The following is a 22,501-nucleotide window of genomic DNA, read 5'->3' as shown; positions in this document are numbered from 1 at the left end:
GAATGAGTAAAAAGCACAGTTAATTCCTCTTTTAGGAGAACACCGTGGGTTGAAGGGAGTAGGGAAATTTTCGGGGAAGAAACCGGGTGCAATCCGAGTATTAAAAAATTGGTGGACAATGGAGGAAGGAGAGAGGAAGTGATGGGGGAAGGGGTGTTTCCTGTACAGTGTTCCTGATTGGCCTGCATATGCTCCTTGGCTTCCAGTGTCTCTGTTCTAGTGTCCAGTGGAGCTCTGTCCAGCAGAGTATCCAGTGGACTCTGCTGGGCTGTCTTGCCCCTTACTGTCCACAATGGTATGGACTAACTTTGGCTGGTTGTCAGGGTTTGTCCTGCCATGTCTATGTTACTTTTTTCTTCATCATTGTGATCAAGGCTCTCTTGTCTCTTCTCTAAGGAACACCTAGCCTTTCAACGCCTATCATCACACCTGGCACAGAGTAAGTGCTCAATAAATATTTGTTGAATGAACGTATGTGTCTAGATGCCACTCTCCATACTCCTGGGATGGCCGTCCCCCGATATTTTCTGCCACGGGGCTGGGACATTTGAAACATGTGTACTTCAGGGCTCACTCCAGATCCTTGCATGATTATTAATAAACTACTCTCTCATACTTTCATTTAACAAAAATTAATTGCATGCCCCCTCTTACAGGACTTATAATGGCTGCCAGGAGCTTGGAGCTAAGCTACTGCCAGACCCATGTAAACAAATAATAATAAATAACAAGGGAAATATTGATTTATGTACAAGGGGGTCTGTGAACACTGTAAATGGAAAAAATAGCTTGTTTTAGCAAGCTAGAAGGGTTTCCTAGGGTATAGGAAAGTAAGTTGGTATTGAGTATCAAAAGACAAGTTGTATCCTCTAGACAGACTTGGGGGGTGAATGAGTGGTTAAGGGAGTTGGGTGGACAGTATTCCAGGCAAGCGGAAAAACAGGTACAAAGGTCATGGTGGTAGTAGGAGCTGAGAGTGTTCCAGGTTTGGAGAACTGGAGCAAAGCCTGAGAGCAGAAGAGTGGCCAGAGAGAAGGTGCAGGGCTGGATTTGGGGCAGACCAGTCAAAGAGCCCCATGCACGTCAATCTTTAAGAAGTACTAAAATAAAAAAATACAGTTTCAATTAGCTCAGACACTTGTGGCTCTTTACATAACTTTTGAAACCTAAATTGGTCCTATTCCCTTGAGGTAAGACAGTGTCCTTGAATGTTATTTTAATAATGCTTCTGGCTGGCAATTCCAATTATGCTGTATTCAGTGCATGTAAGAAATTCTTTATTTTAAACAGAAACTGGTTTGTAATTCTTATTAATAGAAAATCAAGTTCCTTTCAACTCCATGTTGAACAGATATTTAAAGAAAATTGACCTACTTATGCACTGTCAAATTATTAGTCTTCTGGTAATGGACTATTTCTCCTTCGAGGCCTGGCCCCCCATCCTGGTAAAAACAGGACTCTTTGATCTGCCTAGGTGAGTGAGGCACCGGGAAGAAGCTATAGCTTATGACATATTGCCAATTAATTATGTGTTTGGCACCCCAAATAACCTATGTAGTAGTCTTTTCTAATAAAAATTTTTTGTAGGAGTCTTAAAGGTAAACCTGTTTCTGTCCTAGAGCCACCATATTTTCCCGCGTATTCCAAAATATCAAGGACTTCCATATTCTACACTGAGGTTTTGCATACATCCTGTGCATGTGAAACAGGACTCTAAATTTCGTGTTCAAAAATACAGTCTCTCTATGATGACTACACCCTAAAGTCGTGCGTAAGCTTTAAATCATTTCTATGAGCATCTACTGTTTTCAAATCGATTTCTTCTCTTCCTGGCTGTTGGACCGAAAACAAATAATCTAACCTTTCTGTGCTTCCATTTCCTCATGGGAAAGAACACTAATTCCCGCATTATAGGTCTGTGCTGAGGAATAAACGAGACAACACGTGTAAAGTGCTTGGCACAGTCCCCGACCACAGTCTGAATCGTTCACCTATCTTCAGCAGAGCTTCTGTACTCTGCATCTGAGCCCTGAGCTCCCAGTCTGCAGTGTGACCCCGCCCAGGCTCGGGGTTCAGGAACCCAGGAGGAGGGCGTGTGCAGAAGAGAGTGCTTAGTGTAAGGGGTCAGAGTGCAAAGGTCAGAAGGTGGCCGGTGGCGGCAGTGTGCAAAGAAGTCCAAGGAGAGGTCCCCGACTTCGATTACCTTGGCGACCTCAGCGGGAGGGACAGACTTGCGGAGATCCGCCTACACCCGCTTTCTATCCCTGCCTCTTTTCGGTTTAGCTCCGCCCCTTTCTCCCGAAGCGGGCGCGGGGCTGAGGGGGAGCCGACGCCGACAGCGACGCCGACGCGGTTGCCTAGCGATGCGCCTTTCCCAGGATGCCTAGGATGTTGTGTTCTTTTAACCAATCAGAGAGGCGAAGCCAGCTCACCGCGGGCCAATAGGCTGCCAGGCCAGGACCCGCGTCGGTTAAACCGGGCTGGAGACTGGTGCGGCCAGGTAGGTAGTGTGGCTCGGAGACTGCTCCGAGCCGGCGGAACGACCTGCAGGAGGTCTGCGGGGGGTCCGGCCATGCCCACTCGGGCGGAGGACTACGAGGTGTTGTACACCATCGGCACGGGCTCCTATGGCCGCTGCCAGAAGATCCGGAGGAAGAGCGACGGCAAGGTGAGCGCGGGCCACCTCCGTGTCTCCGCCCCTGCAGCGGTTTCGCCCGCCTGCGGCGAGCGCCCTCGGCCCCTGGGATGGCGGAAGAGCGGGAGGCCTGGGGCTGTGGGTCTCCTCGGCGGGTTGCCGGGAAGAGCTTATCTCTTCCAGGTCTGTGTCTGCCCTGGGTCGCGCAAGGGCTGGGAGACTGCATCTGTTAAGATCTCTCTGTTTTTGTTTTCTTCCTTTTCTCTTCCCCTTTCTTCCTTTTTCCCGCCTTGACTTGCTAAGGGCCTCCCATTAGTGACAGGTAGCTGAGTCTTGAGCTCTTTCAGAGTAGAGTATCCTCTTGGACATGGGAAAGAGGCAGGATCAGCAGAACCTGGAGATTTTGTCTTGCAGTCAGAACTCATTTAAAATAACCATTCTTCGGATTTTTGGATTCTTAATTTCCCAGTGTGTGTAGGTAGATCTTATACAGGAGGAAACAATGGAGAGGGAACTGCTGACGGAGAGATCTTTACTAAGGTCTCTCACTCTGCAAAAGTTTGGTTGGAAAGATGGACTTTGCCCCTGCTCCAGCTTTGACCAAAATACCTTCCGCCAACCTGCCACAAAGCAACTTAGTTAGGGTAAGGGGCTGGGGGGGGCCTAAAGTGCTACGTCCCGCTCTCTCCCGCTGCACAATTTATTGATTGAAATTTAGGGTAAAGTTACGGAAATAAACGCAGGGGTTCTAAAGTTCATTGAAATAAATAAATTAGATGATAATGATCGTGTGAGCTATTTAATAGAGAAGTGACTTCAAAAAATTTTAAATTTTAGAATGCTCATTCTTTGTCTCTGAGAATAAAGAGTTCACTCATACCTTGGAAATTCTTACTTCAGATATTAGTTTGGAAAGAACTTGACTATGGCTCCATGACAGAAGCTGAGAAACAGATGCTTGTTTCTGAAGTGAATTTACTCCGCGAACTGAAACATCCAAACATCGTCCGTTACTATGATCGAATTATTGACCGAACCAACACAACACTGTACATTGTAATGGAATATTGTGAAGGAGGGGACCTGGCCAGTGTAATTACAAAGGGAACAAAGGAAAGGTAAATTAATCTTTTTTATACTTAAGCTGAGAATGGGCCAAGTTTCATTTTTGTTAAGCATCCTGTTGTAGGACTGGGGATGGAGTACTTAGTAATGTAAAAGACTGTTCTTATATTTGTTTGTTTGGTGGGTCCACAGTACTTTAGAAAATCCCTGGTGAATGAACATCCCTGTCTCATATAATAAAAGTTTATTTCCCTATTTGTACACTTCGAAAACTAGATACTTCACATAATCCCATCTTTTTAATGGTTTTGTTCCAAAGTTTTATATATATATATGTGCTAAATTAATCTTTATATATATAGTATACATATATAATATACTAATGTATATTAATAAGATATTAATAATTAATAATATATTAATATAATACATGTGTGTAGAATATGTATATATACATACATATATATATGTGTGTGTGTGTGTGTGTATATATATATATATATATATATATATGGTAACACAAAGCTGTATAACTGCTTTGGTTTCAGACAATACTTAGAGGAAGAGTTTGTTCTTCGAGTGATGACTCAGTTGACTCTGGCCCTAAAAGAATGCCACAGACGGAGCGATGGTGGTCATACCGTGCTGCATCGGGATCTGAAACCAGCCAACGTTTTCTTGGATGGCAAGCAAAACGTTAAGCTTGGCGACTTTGGGCTAGCTAGAATATTAAACCATGATACGAGTTTTGCAAAAACATTTGTTGGCACACCCTATTATATGTCTCCTGTAAGTACTTCAGAATTTAGATACTTTTTAAACATCCTAATGCTAAGCATTCAAATGCAGGGAAATTGAAGTTTTGTTTATTTCTTTGCTTAGTAATACACAATAGCCAAGGAATAATCATGTTGTTCATTTTACAGGAAGAAAATTTACATTTTTGCAAATGGATCATCAGACTGTTAAATTCTTCTGATGAGCAATTAAAGTGAAGCTTTTTTTTTTTTTTAAGATTTATTTATTTATTTGAGAGCATGTGAGCGCCTGAGTGGAGGGAAGGGCAGAGAGAGAGGGAGAGAATCTCAAGCATGTTCCCAGCTGAGTATAGACCTCAACTCGGGGTTCAGTCCCAGGACCCTGAGATCATGACCTGAGCTGAAACCAAGAGTCAGATGCTTACCTGACAGAGCCACCCAGGCGCCCCTAAAGAGACGCTTTTATTGAATGACTGCTATGTGCCAAGTGCTGGGATTACGAAGATGAAATGGGTTTTGTCTCTGGCCTCAAGAGCAACATTTCCTAAAGTGCCTTGGGTCCTGTACACCAGCTTGGACTTATTTGGAGGGTTTGTTTAAAATGTAGAGTCCTGGCCCCCAAACCCAAATCCAGTTCTTGCACTGGACTTTGATTCTGTTTCCCCCAACCCCTTCCACTTTTCACTTTGGATTCTGCCTTTTAACACACTCTCTAGATGGTTCTTGGGCATGCAGATTCAGGGCTCAGTTCAGATACATGTTTTTACAGTGTTCACTTCTTGTACTTGTGCTTTTTTTAATGCCTTCTTGGGCAGGAGCTGCAGCCCACCCACCTAGTCCCACCCACCCTCTGTTGCTGGATATTTTGTTTCCAAAATTCCTTATCCTTCTAAAGAGCTCTGCCCTGCATACCTTTTTGTGAATTGTTCTTTCTTCCTTTTTGGTTATTTCCTTGGCATGTGGCTCTCAATGAAATTGAAAGGTCAAAGGATATGAACTGTTTATGACTCTGGAGATATTACCTGATGGCTCTTGAAAAGCTTGAAGCAGTCAAATGCTATCACCAATGTGTTGTATATGAAATCTGAGCAGATCAGGATGGGGATTTCTTCTTCTTCTTCTTCTTTTTTTTAACAGTTCACAAACATTTCCATGATTTTCCAGATCTTTTTGAGTTATTTTCACCAAGTATAAAACTTTGTAAATTAACAATTTTGTTTTTGACTACGATTAGACATTGCCAGAACCCTGTCATTTTCTCAGTGGATCAGATTCCAAATAGAAAGGCTTTAACATAAAAGAAAATCATCTAGGAGGGGTTCTTAGAAAACTTGAAACCTTGTGATTCTTTTGTTCCTTTTCCCTCCTGCCCTTATAAGTTCAGCCCTCCATAAGGCATTGATTGTCAGGCGGTGGTATCAGATTCAGCTGCTGGGAGTTTAAAACACCAAGATGCTTCTTGAAGGTTTTGGTACTTGATTCTGTGCCCTGTGTTGAGAAGAAGAACTATGATAGACTATTACTGTATGTGTGGGAGACAGGCAAATGATTAAACTAGAAAATGAGAATATTAGTTGATACTGTGATTTATACTGTGGACTGAAGGGAAAATACATAAATGGATAATTCAATTAGCCATTTATACTTCTGTCATTTAAATGACCAGATATATGTATTGGTTATTCTGAAATTTTCTCTGGTTCTTTTAAAATGAGTTTCTAGATTATGAATGCCTTCAGGGTAGAGGTTTGAATTATCAGCCCTTGGTCTATCATAACACAATAACATTTGTGAATGAAAAATAAGTGAATGAATTATATAGGATAAGATCCTATATATATCTTATCCTATTATCCTATTCTATTGGGATAAAATCGTTATTTTTTTTTCCATTATACATTTGAAGATAAAATGCAAAGTACCATCTCTTTTTATTATGATACAGGTTCAGACATAAACTGAATGGGTCTTTTTATTTAATATTTTTGTTACAGATATAAAATATAATATAAAATTTTTTCTTTCTTTTTTTTTTTTTTTTCTCCAAGTCAATATAATCAAACTTAGAGATTCCATTTTTATCTCAGGTCATTTTGTAAGTTTTAAAACAAATTTTTACCTCCTACAGTTTTACCCTCTCCTTCCCCTTTAGGAACAAATGAGTCGCATGTCCTACAATGAGAAATCGGATATCTGGTCGCTAGGTTGTTTGCTGTATGAATTGTGTGCGTTAATGTAAGTATGATGAAGACAGATTTCTGGTGTGAAGTTCATAGTCACAGAGGCTTGTCACCTTTCATTACATTCAGCTTTTTGCGCATCCATGTGTATTCCAGTCCAAAAGACTCATACCTTGGGTTAAAATTAAGGTAGATGGACAGCACAGACCTTGTACTCCTGAAACAAATATTACATTATATGTTAATAAAAAAATAGAATAATTTTTCAAAAAAAGATAGATGGGCTGGTTAAAAATTATATACAAATTAATAGTGTGATCCCTGAGGCTCGTTCACACTTTTAACCTGACTTGATGTGTCCCTTGCCAGACTGATGCTTAGCTCAAGGGGAAAACACATAGGTCTGGCCTATGGAAGAAATAAAACAAATCTAGGGGAGAGGTCTGGGGAACTGGAGAACAAGAAAGAGCTCCCATTCTTTTCCTTTTTTTCCTTCTAAACTATTCTGTAGAGCAGTGGTTCTCAGCTAGGGAGCGGGAAACAATTTTGCCGTCCAGGGGACATATGACAATGTCCGGAGACCTATTTGGATGTCACAGCTAGGAATAGCTACTGGCATCTCATGAATAGAGGCCGGCGATGTTGCAAAACATAGTCATCGGATGCACAAGACAGGCCCCTCAACAAATACTCTATCACCCTAAATGTCTAATGCCAAGGTTGGGCAATTTAGCTGTGGCAGACAGTCCCAGAAGAAACATAAACACAAACGAGCTAAAACTGTGCTCTCGATTTGGTTCCTATTCCGTATTTTCATTTTTACATTAAAAATATTTTTCCCCCAGGCCTCCATTTACAGCTTTCAACCAGAAAGAACTAGCTGGCAAGATTAGAGAAGGCAAATTCAGGCGAATTCCCTATCGTTACTCTGATGAATTGAATGACATTATTACGAGGATGTTAAATTTGAAGGTAAAGACCATAAGATTATATTGTCTGTCTCTCGATTACGTTGTGGAGTAGCATATTTTCTCTCTCGGAGCACTGAGACTGAAGCGGCATTAGCTGTATTTCTTTAGCTAAATCTATTCTGTTAACCCAAGTGAAAACATGTAAATTTGGCAAATTGTGCCTCCTGGCTGGCCTACCTTCTGTGCTCTCTTTTGTCTCCTCCCTCTGTCTCTGCCCTACTAGCAGATGGTTGGTAGCAAAGCAAGACTGCAGAAAAGCTCCAAATCCTCAGTTCCCTTGTCTACCTCACTGTGGCAGGTGGCGAGGGAAGGGGCCACAAATGAAGACTTCATTACCTGGCCTCTCTCTCCAGATCAGAGATCAGAGGTGGGGCGGGGGAGGCCTGGCTAGAAAGATTCAAGGGGAAATAAAGAGATTTGGTGGAAAAAATCTGGCCATGGGATGCGAAGGGAGGTGTCCTAGGGTCAGGCTGATGTAAGAGTGGATTTCAATGCTGTGGAATTACAAAGCAGGATGATGACCACCTAACAGGACTGAAGTTCAGGGAGAGAACAGTATTGGGGATGCAAGGCGGGATGTGCCCTAGAGCGGATCTGGACATGCACCAAGCACCAGCTCAGGGACTGAACTTTGGTTAGAAAGGCTAAGTGGGAACAAAGGTAAGCTCACATCTGCATTACTTTGTGGACCCAGAACTGCATGGGTTAATAAAGCCCCCAGTGAACTCCATCTGTCCAGGTGTTTAAGACTCATCCATGAAGGAGTCTTTCTTTTCGTCTCGGAAATGTACGCAGTTTTCCATGTACCTGCTCTTTTAGGATGAGTATCGTGTTATAAAATCTCGACTGTAGCACTGGACATTTCCCCCCCCAGGATTACCACCGACCTTCTGTTGAAGAAATTCTTGAGAATCCTCTGATAGCAGACCTGGTTGCAGAAGAGCAAAGAAGAAATCTCGAGAGAAGAGGGCGCCGATTAGAGCCAGAGAAGCGCCAGGACTCCAGCCCGGTCTTGGGAGAGCTCAGACTGAAGGAGCTTCAGCTGCAGGAGCGCGAGCGGGCCCTCCAAGCCCGAGAGGAGAGGCTGGAGCGTAAGTCCGCATGGGGCCAAGCTCGGGAGAGCTCCGCGGGGTTCCCTGGGGTGTTCGATCTGCTTGAATGGAGTATTTGACACGCGTATGTTCTAGAACATTCCTGTAAATACCTGAGAACCAGAACCATGTCTCGTGAGACAGTACACGAGGAGTGCCGGCACCTGCATGCTGAGCCTTTCTCTGAGCTCGGTCGCTCCGACTGGTGGTCACTGTGACCCTGACCACCCTCCCGCAGGGGCCATCACACTTTCCCTTCCTCCGCATCTTTATACCCTACATTTTTTCCCATTATAAAGGAGCGTTTGTGCATTTGCCGCTTCCGTAATAAAAGCCATCACTTCCACTTTCTGATCTGTCTGAGCCAGCACAGTTGGATGTAAAATTCTGGCACGCGGAGGGCCTCGATGTGTTCAGGTAACTGAGCCGAGCACACGGTGTTCGAGGCCCTCAGACTCCCTGAGGGGGATTAACTGATCAGGTGCTAGCGAGTATTTGACGTTGAAAGTCTGTCTACTCCCCTCAGTACGGTGCGGGGTAGCAGCAGCCTGGGGGCCTCACATCAGCTTTTTCCTGTCAGGCCACCCTCGTGGCTCAGCTGACTTGGCTTCTGCAGCTGCGTGGCTGATGCCAAGAAATCTATACACATTTCTGTTCAAATGAACTTAGCATCCAACACAGTCATCTCAGTTTTTACCTGCTGACGACGGCCGTAGCGTGCCGTGAGATATGCTTTCTGTGGAAGTATAACCTGTGCTTACCCAGAAACCTTTGCCTGAGGCTTCTGTCAGTAGAATTTGTCAAACAAATCTTTATTAAAATTTCCCCAGCGTTCTGTAGTTGCTACAGCAACTGAAATCCAAACTTCCTGAATTCTGGGCCGTGGATTAAAAAATGTCACTGATCTCAAGAAGTACCTCCTCATTAGTTGTGGCTTTTGTTTTTTTCTTCTCCCAGAAGGAGAAGGAGGGTTTGTCCCATGAGGTCAGGTAATGCCCGGAAAGTGGACCATTGCCCATTCTCAGTGGAGAGCAGAGATGATTTTAGTTGCTTATTTTCCCAAAATGAGTTCCTCTCGCACAACCTGACCAAAGGCGGAGGCCAACTTCGTATCTGTGCCCAAACCGGTCCTTCTGCGAAAGCCTGCGGCAGCACCGCACACGCTGAGGTGCTGGATCAGGACCCAGCACGGCAGGCTGACGGGGTTTCTGGTCAGAAAACTTCCACGGTGCCCCTGAGGCGCGCTGGTTGTGAGGAGACGTGAGGCGGGGCGGGACCGGGTGGGAGCGGCCTTCTGCCCTCCGCCTCCGGCTAACATGGCTCTCGCTCCCTTGCCTTTTTAAAGAGAAGGAACGGGAGCTCTGTGTTCGGGAGAGACTGGCAGAGGACAAGCTGGCGCGGGCAGAGAGTCTGCTGAAGAACTACAGTCTGCTGAAGGAGCAGAAGTTCCTGCGTCTGGCGAGCGGTCCAGGTATGAGAATCGGCTCCGCCAGCAGGAGCGGCCCCCGCAGACACAGGAAGGGCACCCGCGTCGCCGCCCTGGGGCTTTGATAGCCCTTTTAACTGACCAAGTCTCCCGTTTTAACACGGACTTAATTGAATATATGCATTTCGATGGAAAAAAATGATTTGGTGATGGCAGTGATTTACTTCATGGGTTCACAGACTTGAGGCAATGAGTCGTCATGATTTCGCTTCGGTTTTATTTACTTCGTCAAACTACGTGTTCAGTTTTTGAGACTTGGTTTTAAAAGTTAGGGCATTTTAAAAAATGAGTATATCATCAAAACTCTACCTTTCTACCCCAAACTCTATATTATCAAAACTCTACATTTCTCCCCCATTTTCAAGCAGAAATCCCAGCATTTAACTCCCGCCGCGTGAGCAGGTCACACGTGCCACCTCCTTTACAGAAGTTATGGCTTAACAGGTGTGATAAACCGACCGTAGACTAGGCCATCACTTTTGGATCTTTGCAAAGACCCCTTCACGTTGAAGCGTGTGATTGTCAGAATGGTTGGTTGATTTCACCATGCGCTGCTTGGGTTTCTCCCATTCCTCGGCGTCGTTGGCGACAGTCAGGCCTTGTGCCCTCGCTCTGCTCTGTGAGACCCCCCCGTGGACCAGCTCTGACGGGCCTTCTCCACTCCACAGAAACCCTACCTCCACCTTAATCTAGTCTTTAAGTTGATAGGAAAAGCACAGTGTTAAACCTCTTTTCTCTAAATTTCTTTATGACATAAATTTTTTATAGAGTGTTTTTGTTGGTTTTAAAAATCGAGTGAATTTTCCAGTGAAACAGGCAGATTTCTCTTATGGCTTTCTACTACCCTGGAGGGCAGCACTGGAGAAGGCTATCCCTTCCATCTGCAGTAAACTGAGAGAGAATCTGGTTACTTCAGTGAGAGTGACAGCATTTTGTGTATGGAACAGACCAAAAAAACTGCTTAAGTTAATCTGATGGTCATAATGACATGATAGAGATACATGATGGAAGTGAATGAAACAAGAATTATTTAAAACTTGGGCTTCATCTCTTTTGAAATACCTTCTTTTTTCTCAATATTACTACCTACCATTTCAGTAGTTTTAGAATATTTATTCCAGTTTTTCCCTTAATGCCACCCACAAAGACAATGTAGGCTGAAATTATGATCACTGTGGTAGAGGTAGGAGACATTTTTATCCAGGTAAGTTTCACGCATCAAACCTGTTGTCCAGAATTCTTGAAGGTCCTGCCGGGTCTGCTCCTCTGGGGAAAGAGCTTATTTCTGTCTTGCCCTGAGAGTCTTTGGACAAAGTCTGGGAAGAGCTAGAGCAGGATGATGTGTTTCAATATAGGATATAGAAATATAAATATATATAACTATATATATTTATATATAATATATAAATTAAAAACATGTATTATAAATTTATTATAAATTATAAATATATAAATAATATTTAAAATATTATGAAGGGGCGCCTGGGTGGTTCAGTCGGTTAAGCGGCTGCCTTCGGCGCCGGTCATGATCCCAGGGTCCTGGGATCGAGCCCCACATCGGGCTCTCTGCTCCGCAGGGAGCCTGCTTCCTTCCTCTCTGTTACTTGTGCTCTTTCTCTCTGTCAAATAAATAAATAAAATCTTAAAAAAATAAATAAAATATTATGAATATATAAATTGTATATATAAATATAGAAATATGTATATTTCTCTCAATATATAAATATATATATTTTTTTACCCACCTACCTCAATGCAAGTCATGGCAAACACTTGAAATGAGCTGTAGGAATCAACACCACCCCCACCCCGGTCTAGGAGCTACTTGATGGTAGAGAGCACCGAGAGCACTGAGCACATCAGTCATAAACAAAGCAGGGACAAGTGGGTGCCCTTGTGCACTCAGGACGGTTAGAAAGATCCTCTCTCTGCCTTCAAGCTATAAAATTCCGATCAGAGGAAAGTATAATATATCAACATCCCAGTGAGCAGCAGCATCTCTGTAAATGCTCTTAGTCTATTTAGTGAAATGGTAACTCATTTTCACTTAGTGAAATATGAATTCTTTTGCTAAACACTTATTTCTTCTAAAACTACCCTATTCGTTAGATCTACAAGTTGATGGTTTATGAAGACAGAGATTTGTTATAATAAAGGTGGACATCTTTGAAGCAGTAGAGTTAAGGTCTGAAAGCCATCAAGTTTGCTTCGCAGCTGGAACAGGCATGATGTATGGAATGGGCAGGACAACTGGAGGGCAGGGCTTCTCTCCGCAGCCTGCCCCCTCCCTTGCGCCCCTCCCCACCCCCCCACGTCCCCCAACACCAGGTGGACCCCAGAACCTTTCCATTTCTTGGGCCTAGAGTGTCTCCTCAGAGAGCCACATGGATCCTCACTTCCTCCTCGCATCAGGTCTGCTCACAAGTCCCCTTCATCCCTGTAAACACCATCCAGCCCTTCTGTCTCCCTCTCGGTGCCCCCGCCCCGCCCACATCACCTCAACTATTCCCCCTGTGTGCTTGTTTACTTGTTTATGGTCTGCCTCCTCCTACGAGAATGGGACCTTTGTTTGCTCCACAATGGCCCATACAGTGAGCTCAGTAAATATTTGAACATAGTTCCTTTAAAAGGACACAAAGGAAAAATAGAAAGTTTATGGAATTCAAAACTGCGAGTCCCCAACCCCCAGATAGTTCAGTCAGTAGCTAATAATGTAGCCACTTCAAGTACATTTTTCTTCATATAGAAAACACAATTCACAGTTTACACCATTAACTTGAATTACCTTTCCAAGCTGAATTTGCTTAGGTTCTTTTTGAAATAAGTTTCTGCTCAATTAAGCTGCCTTGAAATAAGTGTTCTTGAATATTTAAGCAAAACTATACATGTTCTCTGTAAAAACAAAACAAAACAAAACCCAAACAACCAAAAAAACCAACGTGCTTCCTTACTTTTGTGAAAGTTATGTATTCTAAGTAGAATAGCACTTGTTTTCAAGAAGAGATAAATCACATCGATTTCCAGAGGTTTTACATTGTGGCCTGTAATCCCCAATGCACTTAACCTTGAAAGAAGAGTTGGCCGTTAAGAGACTCTGTTCCTTGGCACATTCCAGGATCAAGTTTTTCAATGCTGTGGGCTAAAAAATGGATTGATTTGTGCCAGCATCACGCCCCCAACCTCCTATCCCAGAGAAAATAACACAGGTCCCCAGATTTCCAATGTAAATGGAAAGAATAAATGTTTTTGAGAAGTCTGACAAGTACAGAGGAGTTGAACTTAAAACCCTTTCTCTTTCCTTTCTAAAGAACTTTTCGATCTTCCTTCCTCGATAATTAAGAAGAAAGTTCATTTCAGTGGCGAAAGTAAAGAGAACGTCATGAGGAGTGAGAATTCTGAGAGTCTGCTCACCTCCAAATCCAAGTGCAAAGACCTGAAGAAAAGGCTTCATGCTGCTCAGCTCCGTGCCCAAGCCTTGTCAGATATTGAAAAAAATTACCAGCTGAAAAGCAGACAGATTCTGGGCATGCGCTAGCCCAGAGAGAGCCCCAGAGCTGTGTATAGTATGTAGCTTTGCCTACCTTTTAAAGATTGATATTCAACTGCTGTAGCTTTACATACTCGGTTCCATGAGCCATACCTTTTTGTATAGTGAGCAAGATATTTTAGAATTACTTTGGTTGTTCTTCTGCAACAATTGTACAAAATGTACACACCTTTAATTTTTCTTTCTTTATAGAAAGAATGACATTTTCTTGGTGGGTTGGGCTTTTAATCCTGTGTGATTACTACTGGAACATGAAATATGACATTCTAAAGGTTGGGGGGAAATAATGTTAGGGAAAAAAAAAATAGCCAGGCGTAGCACTTAGTGAGAAGTTTTAAATGACTGAGTGGTGTTCTGACAGTTGTCGTGCCTCGTTGTAAGGTTTTACATGTTCTTGAGCTTACAAAACCTAATTGGATACAAACCGGCCACTAATACTGTGAACCTCTCGCTTGTAAGTGTCCCACTGGTCTGCAGTGGAAATGTGTCCCCTTTTGTGAAATTCATCACTGTGATGTCTATATTCTTCCTTTTTATTCTATTTAAGAGTGTTTCAGCTGGCTGTCCTTTACCACCTGTTTCTCACTAAATAAAAGAATGCTTTCGTTTTCCTGTATTCATGTCTCATGCATTTGTTGATCTCTCAGTGGAGGGTGTCTGTGTCTGTGCTTCCTGGGCCCCAGCAGGCGGAGGAGAGAACATGTGTCTGATGTTCACGAGAGCCAGGATGCTATTTTATTCCCCATCTCATTCATCCATCTAAGCCAGTCATCCTGAACTAGGGCCCCCCCGGTGGACATTCGGCAGTCTTGGAGACAGAAACTGTAATGGTTGTGGGGAGGGCCCTACTTGGATCTAGTGGGCAGAAGCCGGGGCACTGCTCAATGTTCTATAATGTGTGGGACCACGCCCGCCACAAAATTATTAATAGAGCCATTCCTTTTTCTTTCTCCTTCCTTCCTTCCTTCCTTCCTCTCTCTCTCTCTCTCTCTCTCTCTTTCTTTCTTTCTTTCAATAGTGCTACTCTTGAGAAATCTGATGGAGGCTAAAATTTGCTGGAACATACCCCACCCTTTCAGGAAACTTCGCTTGGATGGATTCTTTTTTTTACATGTCTAACTTAATACAAATCAGCAGGGCTGGCCATGCCCCGCACAGTTTGTGATGGGCTCCTAGGAACGCTAATCTTTCCAGCTTCATGAAATGAGACTGAATTATGAGGGGTTAATGATACGTGGGAAGAAACTCCTCCTTTATTGGCTATTTTATGGCTGATTTATTACACAGTTGATAATGCCGTTCCAATAAAGACAAGTGATACTATCGATACTATCGAAGCACAGATATTATCTATGCCTTTAGGAAATACCCACAGATTAAGTCGAACAGGACCACTTTGATATAAATGTTGAATGTAATTTGCAGGGCCCAGTGCAAAATAAAAATGTAGGGCTCTTTAAACAAAAAGGAAATAAATACCATTAAAAGTACATGAAAACCTTGTCCTTTTTATAAGGTCTCTCTGCTTACAGTGTTATTTGTTACTTAATGTTTGAAGTAAAGAAAAGTTTGTGAATTATTAGCATGAATTTAGCACTCTTTTATATCATGCCATAGCAGTTTTAAATGTAAACCGCATTTTGTGCATGTGTAGAATCTGTATTTTGTGGCTCATCCGGGTGGGTGCCTCGAAGCTGGGCATAAGAGACACACACTGATCCCTGTGACTGGCGTCTAGGGACCCCTGGCTGGGTGCTTGCCCAGTTCCTCATCCCTCCAGCCTCCAGACCTGCCTACTGTCAGGTTGGAGCAGCCCAGCCAGGCATCAACCCCTCGGACCCACGTACAGCAGATAGGTCGCTCCTAAGCATCCTTATACCTCTAAGCTGGGATTTTCTTGGACCTGGATAAGGGTTCTTGGATCGTCCCTGTCAAGATAAGGTCTCCAGTGGTCACCCACCAGCCTTGCCATGGAGTTGCCAGCCTGGGAGGTGGGGATGGGGAAGGCCTGGGGGCCGGGGGGGCACTTCTCTCATGTCCTGTCCCGTGAGGCCTCAGGCCCCCAATCCTGACCTTTCCCTTGCCCACGTACAGGCCCCTCCGGAAGCAGAAAGTGTCAGTGGTCATGGGACACAGGTAAGATGGGAAAGCCGGAGGGGGCCTGGTGCACCAGGGAGTGGGGGAGCAGGTAGCGGGAGGCAGACCCTCCAAGGAACTGAGGCTCTAAGCCCCTATAGGTGCCGTGGTCCCATCAAACTTGACTTAAAAAAAAAAACATACATCCAAAGATACAATGATTCAAATTTTCGAGATTGCAAGCAAAGATCTTTAAACCCTGGGTCCCGGGTCCCTTCTGAGAGCCACGTCCTCCTATGTGTGGGGCCTGGGTGTCTGCACTGGTCTCACCCTCAGGAAACCCTTGCTACCTTAGGAAAACATTTTCCTTTTCATTTCTGAGTCTGTGATGACTTTTCCCCACCTCAGACTCTACCTTCACTTTCATTCCTTCTTCATTGAATCAACAAACAATTATTGAGCACCAGCTATAAGCCAGGCACCGGTTGCAGGCGCTGAAGATACAGCGATGGAGAAATACGGAAATCCTTGCCCTCCTGGAGATTCCACTGAACTGGGGCTAGAGAGGAAGCAAGCACGTTCAAGGTGTGTTTGTTCTAAGGAGCAGAGTGACCGTGGAGAAGGGGAGCAGAGGAATCAGGGTGCGATTTTAGAAGAGATAGTCGTTAGTGTGTAGGATGAGAAGGAAGCTGACTGTAGGTTAGGGTTTAGGTGGGGTTGGGGGAGAAAAGGAAGGGCGAGTTTGGAGTGAAGAGAAGGAGGCCCGGCCAGCAGGGGGCGGGGGGGGGGGAAACTGAGCGCCACTGGGAATCACGCCGTCGCACAGAACTTGAAAAGACACAGGCACTTGGAAATTGAGCACAGACGTTCTCACCAGCTTGAGCCAACGCTAATAAAACCCTGCTTCCTGCTCACCTCTAAAGCTGGGAATGCCTGGGAATATTTGGGCAATGATAAGAGATGAAAGGTGATCTCTGATGGCGGGAAGGGGAGAGCCCTCCCAAAGGATCTTTCTCTGGCAACTCTAAGACCCTTGTAAGATGCTTTGCTGGACACCAATCCCATACTCACCGTTACAGACTTTACATATTTAAACAACGAGCTTTATCAAGCACGGTTGGTTCCTGGGCATTGGGGGAAAAAAGGGTGTTTGGATCTGATTAAGAACTTCTGTGAGCAGCGGCCACAAGGTGGCGCCATGGCTCCGTTAGACCAGACTCCGACGCGGGCCTCCGGCTTTGGCAATCGGTCGTTATGGAGAGATTCCTTGGCAGGCTTTGGTTAAATGTCTTATTCCTGTTATTTCATCCATTTCTCACAACGCCCCCTGAGAAATGCGCATCATTAGCGTCACATTCACACGGGGAAGCTGAAGCTCAGGGTTCGCAGCTGGGGAGATGCACAGCTGGTTTCTGGACTGTTCTTGACTCCAGAGCTCATGGTCCTGAGTAGGACCCTCCACTGCCTGCCTGCACAAGACCGCAAAGGGTCCGTTTTGTCCCCAAACCATCTAGTTTCCCGTAAGGATGGGGGTGGTCACAGTCCCTGGGCTTTAGCAAGGACGTTTGCATAACCAAGGGAGTGGGGAGTGGAGCAGGCATGGTAGGGCCCAGTGGCCTTTCCCATCTGTGTGCTGGGATGGACCGGTTGGTGTTGGAGGACGGAGGCGGAGAGGTGGCTTTCGAGGGATCCCAGTAGGACCCCAGGCCTAATGGCTTCAGACCAGTCGCTTTACCTCCTTTCCCCAGCATCTTCCATTCCACCTCCTGGCGCTCCACGCCCTCCAAAGCCCAGCCTAGAGGCCCAGCTTCCTCCTCAGCCCTCGGCCCGCCCTCCCTTGGGGTATTTGATGTTTCTAGCTGACCTTCGGCCTTCCAGGACAAAGCCCATTTCTCCAGGCCAGCCGGTTCCCTCAAAGACTGGAGGGAAGCCTGCCCCCTGCAACGAACTGAGGATATTCTGTAAAAGGTGACACAAGGCAGCTGTTTAAAAAAGAATGAGAGGGGCGCCTGGGTGGCTCAGCGGGTTAAAAAGCCTCTGCCTTCAGCTCAGGTCATGATCCCAGGGTCCTGGGAGCCTGCTTCCCCCCTCTATCTCTGCCTACTTGTGATCTCTGTCTGTGCCAAATAAATAAATAAAATCTTTAAAAAAAAAAAAAAAGAATGAGAATTTCTGTGGCCCATCAAGAGAGAATGCTCGTTCACTGGGACCGGGTGGCTGGCAAGACAGGCTCCACGTTGGATGGATGGCTTTCACCAAGGAGGAAGAGGGGAGCGACCCTTCCAGACGGTTGGCTAGCTGATGGAGTCTGGGGGTGTGAGGCAAGCCTTTCCCACCCCCCCACCGGGTCACTCTGCCCCGCCCCCACCCCCATGGAGGAGCAGAGGTCAGCCTCTCCGAAGCCTCTTACCTCTGAAAGGTTGGATTCCACACCGCCTTCAGAGGGACCAGTAGGGGCACCCTTGCTTGCTTCACCGAGGCTCCTCAGCTACATTTCTGAGGCCACAACCATGGCAACTCTGCTTGAGCTGCTAAAACCCCAGGCTTGTGAGGCTGCCCCATCACTCCCTACAACTGCCCAGCCAGGGAGCAAATATCCCCTTCACCCACGTGCCCAGACTTTCTCTGAAGCAACACACTGGCCCTTTTGATGCAACGAGGCATTCTGTAATCTTAGTCACACATTCACAGGACATGTTCACAGTGGCTGACTTTATTCACTACACTGAAAAAAATCAGTCTTCCCTTAAATTATGAAGTGATAACATCAGTGTAAAAAGCTCTCACAGTATGGAAGTATATATAGTAAAAATTAAGCAATAAAAAAGTTCTGTCACCCGTAACCCCATTTTTTCTCTCTCTTTCCAGAAGTAGCTGTTAATAATTTGGTATTTGAGGTTTCCTTCAAGACCTCCTGTGTGTGTGTGTACGTGTGTGTGTGTGTGTACGTGTATGCATATGACTGTGTATTTAAAACATACAAATTGGGGGCACCTGGGTGGCTCAGTCCATTAAGCGTCTGCCTTCGGCTCAGGTCATGATCCCATGGTTCTGGGATCGAGCCCTGAATTGGGCTTCCTGCTCAGTGGAAAGTCTGCTTCTCCCTCTCCCTCTGCCTGCCACTCTGCCTACTTGTGCTCTCTCTTTCTGTCAAATAAATGAAAAAATCTTAAAAAAAAAAAAACAAAACACAAAAATTGGATCTTAATCCATATACTGTGTTTTAATTTGCCTTTTTCAACTAAAGATAACTTTTTCTTGTTGGTACATATGAATTCTCTCATTCTTTTTTTTTTTTAAAGATTTTATTTACTTATTTGACAGAGAGAGATCACAAGTAGGCAGAGAGGCAGGCAGAGAGAGAGAGAGGAGGAAGCAGGCTCCCCGCCGAGCAGAGAGCCCGATGTGGGACTCGATCCCGGGACGCGAGATCATGACCTGAGCCGAAGGCAGCGGCTCAACCCACTGAGCCACCCAGGTGCCCTAAATTTTCTCATTCTTAAATAGGTGCCTGGTGTCATCTTCCGCATTCATCCTAAATTTGTTCTCGGAGGGCAGGCTCACTTTGAGTTTTGAGGGTACCAGCTTGCCTGGAGCACCCAACAAGGTGGGGAACATAGCCCCTGCCTTAAGAACTTAGGGCCTTGGGGGCGAGGCAGACACACCCCATTGAAACACACACTCCCACAAAGCAGTGTCCCTGCTCCATTCACAGAATCACTAGCCCCAGCTCTGTTCTCAAGAACCTTCATCGTCGGGGTACCTGGGTGGCTCAGTGGGTTAGGCCTCTGCCTTTGACTCAGGGCATGATCCCAGGGTCCTGGGATCGAGCCCCGCACCAGGCTCTCTGCTCAGTGGGGAGCCTGTTTCCTCCTCTCTCTCTGCCTCCCTCTCTGCCTCCCTCTCTGCCTCCCTCTCTGCCTACTTGTGATCTCTGTCTGTCAAATAGATAAATAAAATCTTAAAAAAAAAAAAAAAAAAAGGACCTTCATCATCAATTAACTGGGGGAAATAGTGGGCCTAGCATAAACAAGCCTTCCAGCTAGCGTTTGGCTACTGGGCAAATCCCCATAATGCCTGGTGGAGAGTTCTGGGGCCCAGCAGAAACCAATATGTGTCTCTCTGTGGCTCCCTCTCAGCAGTGTTGGCGCACCTTCCATGAGAGCCCTTCTGGGGGCCCAGCTCTGAATGCAGAGAGCCAAGACCCCCGACTTAGGCACTCAGCTGCTGCCCTTGGCTCGTGTCTCGAGCCTCTCCGAGGCTCGCTTTCCTCCTCCTGAAAAAAGAGACCATGATCCCGGTGAAGATGAAGTGAGACGAAATGCGGTCAGGGACCTAGAACGGTACCTGCCTGTAAATTTCTTCCACCTGGTTTCAGAAGAGATTTAAAGGGACTAATAAAGGGAAGATGGATTTTAATAAACTGCTTATATGGAACGTGAGGAGGAAGGATGGAGGCAGGAACGAGCCACGTGAGGGGATCACACAGAATCACACACTTAGCACTGGTGGGCCGTGGATTTGACTGGAAGCTTCCCGGCAGCAAATGGGGGGGGAAGTGCTTAGTTATCCCCTATAGACCTGGAAGACGAAGGCAGGTGTCTGCTTGCTCAAAAAGTGTACAGCTGTCTGGGACTCTCACGCCCTAACAGAGGGGAGGATGCTCCTAGGTGACATCTCGGCAGCCCGTGTGACGCCGAGGCCCCAGCGCTTTCTCCCGTCCTGTCCATGCAGACTACTGGCGTCCCCCGCGCCCATGTCCATGGAAGTGACAGGTGCTGGGGCAAGATTTCTGGGTCCACGGCATCGGGAAGTTGGGCTTTGGAAGCGGCAAAAAGGATTTCCTAAATTTGCTGAAGCCCCAAGAATATCAAGGCCCAGGACCTGAGGGCCAGAGTACAGAGCCCGAGGCCCGGCGAGGGCAGAAAGTGCCCGGGATGCCCTGGGAGGTGTCCTGCTCTGCAGACTTGCATGGGGTCTGCCCTTGAGTCTTGTAGAACCACAAGCACCCATTCAGGTCGGGGCAGGGCTTGAGAATCTTGGCGAACTCCCAGCTGATACTGGTCTGGCTGTCCTGCACCACTCGCCCGGCCGTGCAGGTGAGAGGGATAGCAAAGCTTCTGCGGGAGAGCTCCGCCTTCCCGGGCCTGGGAATTACCGGAGGCAGATGGGCCCACATCTGGGACATGAGTGGCCAGACTCATGGGTGCCTGTCTTTCTGCCCCAGGATGCCGTTCCTGAGTGAGGAGGCAAGTGGATGAGTAGACTGAAGGCTAAGGCAAAAGCAGAGGGTCCTTTGTGCCCTGATCCCTGCTGAGAATTCTGGTAGTGGGAATAGCTGAGGGCTGGGGGAATCCAGGCTGGCTTACGGACCAGGCAGATGGCTACCTAGCATGGAGAGCCCCTCGAGGGTCAGCGAGGGACCCACCACGACCCTGAGCCACGGCATGAGGACTTATAGCCACATTACCAAGGGATCTGGGAAGGCTGAAATGGCTCGTTTTGAACTTAAAATTCGTTGAATATTTACACAAACCAGTCAATTAATTAGCCTATTGATTCCACTACCCTACCTGATGGAATTTGTGACAATGTTAGATTCATCACAGGAAGCAGAAGCCATAACTTTGCTCCTCTAGGCAGAGCGTGTGCATGTGTTACTGTAACAGACAAGACAGAGATCGTTTGTAATGCTGCTCCCTAAATTATCTGTAGGCCATTTACAAGAACTCACACACAGGCAGCTTCCGAGTGGGATTAGCAGAGACAGGGGGGACATAGGGCTGAGGATGCAAAATTAGGGAGGGGCGAGGGCTCCGTGGGAAGCACCCTGGGAAGTTGAGTTTTGAGCGGAAGTCAGAAGGAGAGGAGATACCCTAGTAGCAGGGAAGGGTATGAGGAGGGTTTTGTTTGTTTGCTTTAAAGATTTTATTTGTCAGACAGCACGTGCACAAGCAGGGGATCAGCAGGCAGAGGGAGAAGCGGGCTCCCCGCTGAATAGGGAACCGGACACGGGACTCGATCCCAGGACCTGGGATCATGACCTGAGTGGAAGGCGGATGCTTAACCAACGGATGCTTAACCAACTGAACCACCCGGTCTGTTTAAGCAAAGCCTGGGAGAAGGCCTCGTTCATTTGTCCAAGAGTCTTTTATTAAGCTCCTGTTGTATGCCAGTCACTGAGCCAGAAACTGGGAATTCAGAAAGGCCTTCCATGCCTCATATAGCTCATTCTCCAAGGAGAGGATGAAAGCAGAATGAGGCTTCCCTCCTACCTTCCACACGGAGAGTGGAGTGTTCAAAACGCTCCTGTTAATTCCCTTACAGCCCTATCCTCTGCCCTTTCCCTGGAAAGTCCGGGATATGGATGGGGCCTATCCCCTCCCCCATTCAGATTTATCCTGGGAAGAAGGGAGTAGCCATTCATTTGTATTTAGAAAAATGTTCCCCAGATGATGTGCTCCCACCATCCCTACCACACACACACACACACACACACACACACAAGGGCTGATGTGTCTAGAGCCCAAAGTTCAAGCTGGGGCGTGAGATCAGGTGGCCTCCGCTGTCGGGAGCAGGACAATAACTTGGAAGACCTCTCAAGTCTCTTGCAAGGCATTTGCATTTATCATTACACTTTGCAGAATTCTTCAGTGGCGAATTAACTGTCATGGAGTGTAGCCCCTCATTCT

The 22,501-nt window shown here is 46.0% G+C and overlaps 1 protein-coding gene across 1 annotated transcript in view; it reads left to right on the top strand.

Moving 5' to 3' along the window:
• Nucleotides 1-14,349, top strand: part of NEK2 (NIMA related kinase 2) — a 41,922-nt gene extending 27,573 nt beyond the window's left edge. The window contains exons 2-10 of the mRNA XM_045084691.1: nucleotides 397-439; nucleotides 2,284-2,668; nucleotides 3,536-3,753; nucleotides 4,249-4,489; nucleotides 6,611-6,693; nucleotides 7,484-7,610; nucleotides 8,484-8,700; nucleotides 10,046-10,171; nucleotides 13,495-14,349. Of these exons, the coding sequence (XP_044940626.1) occupies nucleotides 2,573-2,668; nucleotides 3,536-3,753; nucleotides 4,249-4,489; nucleotides 6,611-6,693; nucleotides 7,484-7,610; nucleotides 8,484-8,700; nucleotides 10,046-10,171; nucleotides 13,495-13,721 (1,335 nt within the window). The 5' untranslated portion in view covers nucleotides 397-439; nucleotides 2,284-2,572 and the 3' untranslated portion in view covers nucleotides 13,722-14,349. The remainder of the gene's footprint in view (nucleotides 1-396; nucleotides 440-2,283; nucleotides 2,669-3,535; nucleotides 3,754-4,248; nucleotides 4,490-6,610; nucleotides 6,694-7,483; nucleotides 7,611-8,483; nucleotides 8,701-10,045; nucleotides 10,172-13,494) is intronic.
• Nucleotides 14,350-22,501: the final 8,152 nt, after the last annotated feature.

This window comes from Mustela putorius, unplaced genomic scaffold, assembly GCF_011764305.1.
Source record: "Mustela putorius furo isolate JIRA1106 unplaced genomic scaffold, ASM1176430v1.1 tig00000785_pilon_pilon_pilon, whole genome shotgun sequence".
Classification (NCBI taxonomy): Eukaryota; Metazoa; Chordata; class Mammalia; order Carnivora; family Mustelidae; genus Mustela; species Mustela putorius.
Note: the sequence above shows the minus strand (reverse complement) of the source record. Positions and strands in the feature narration are given on the sequence as shown.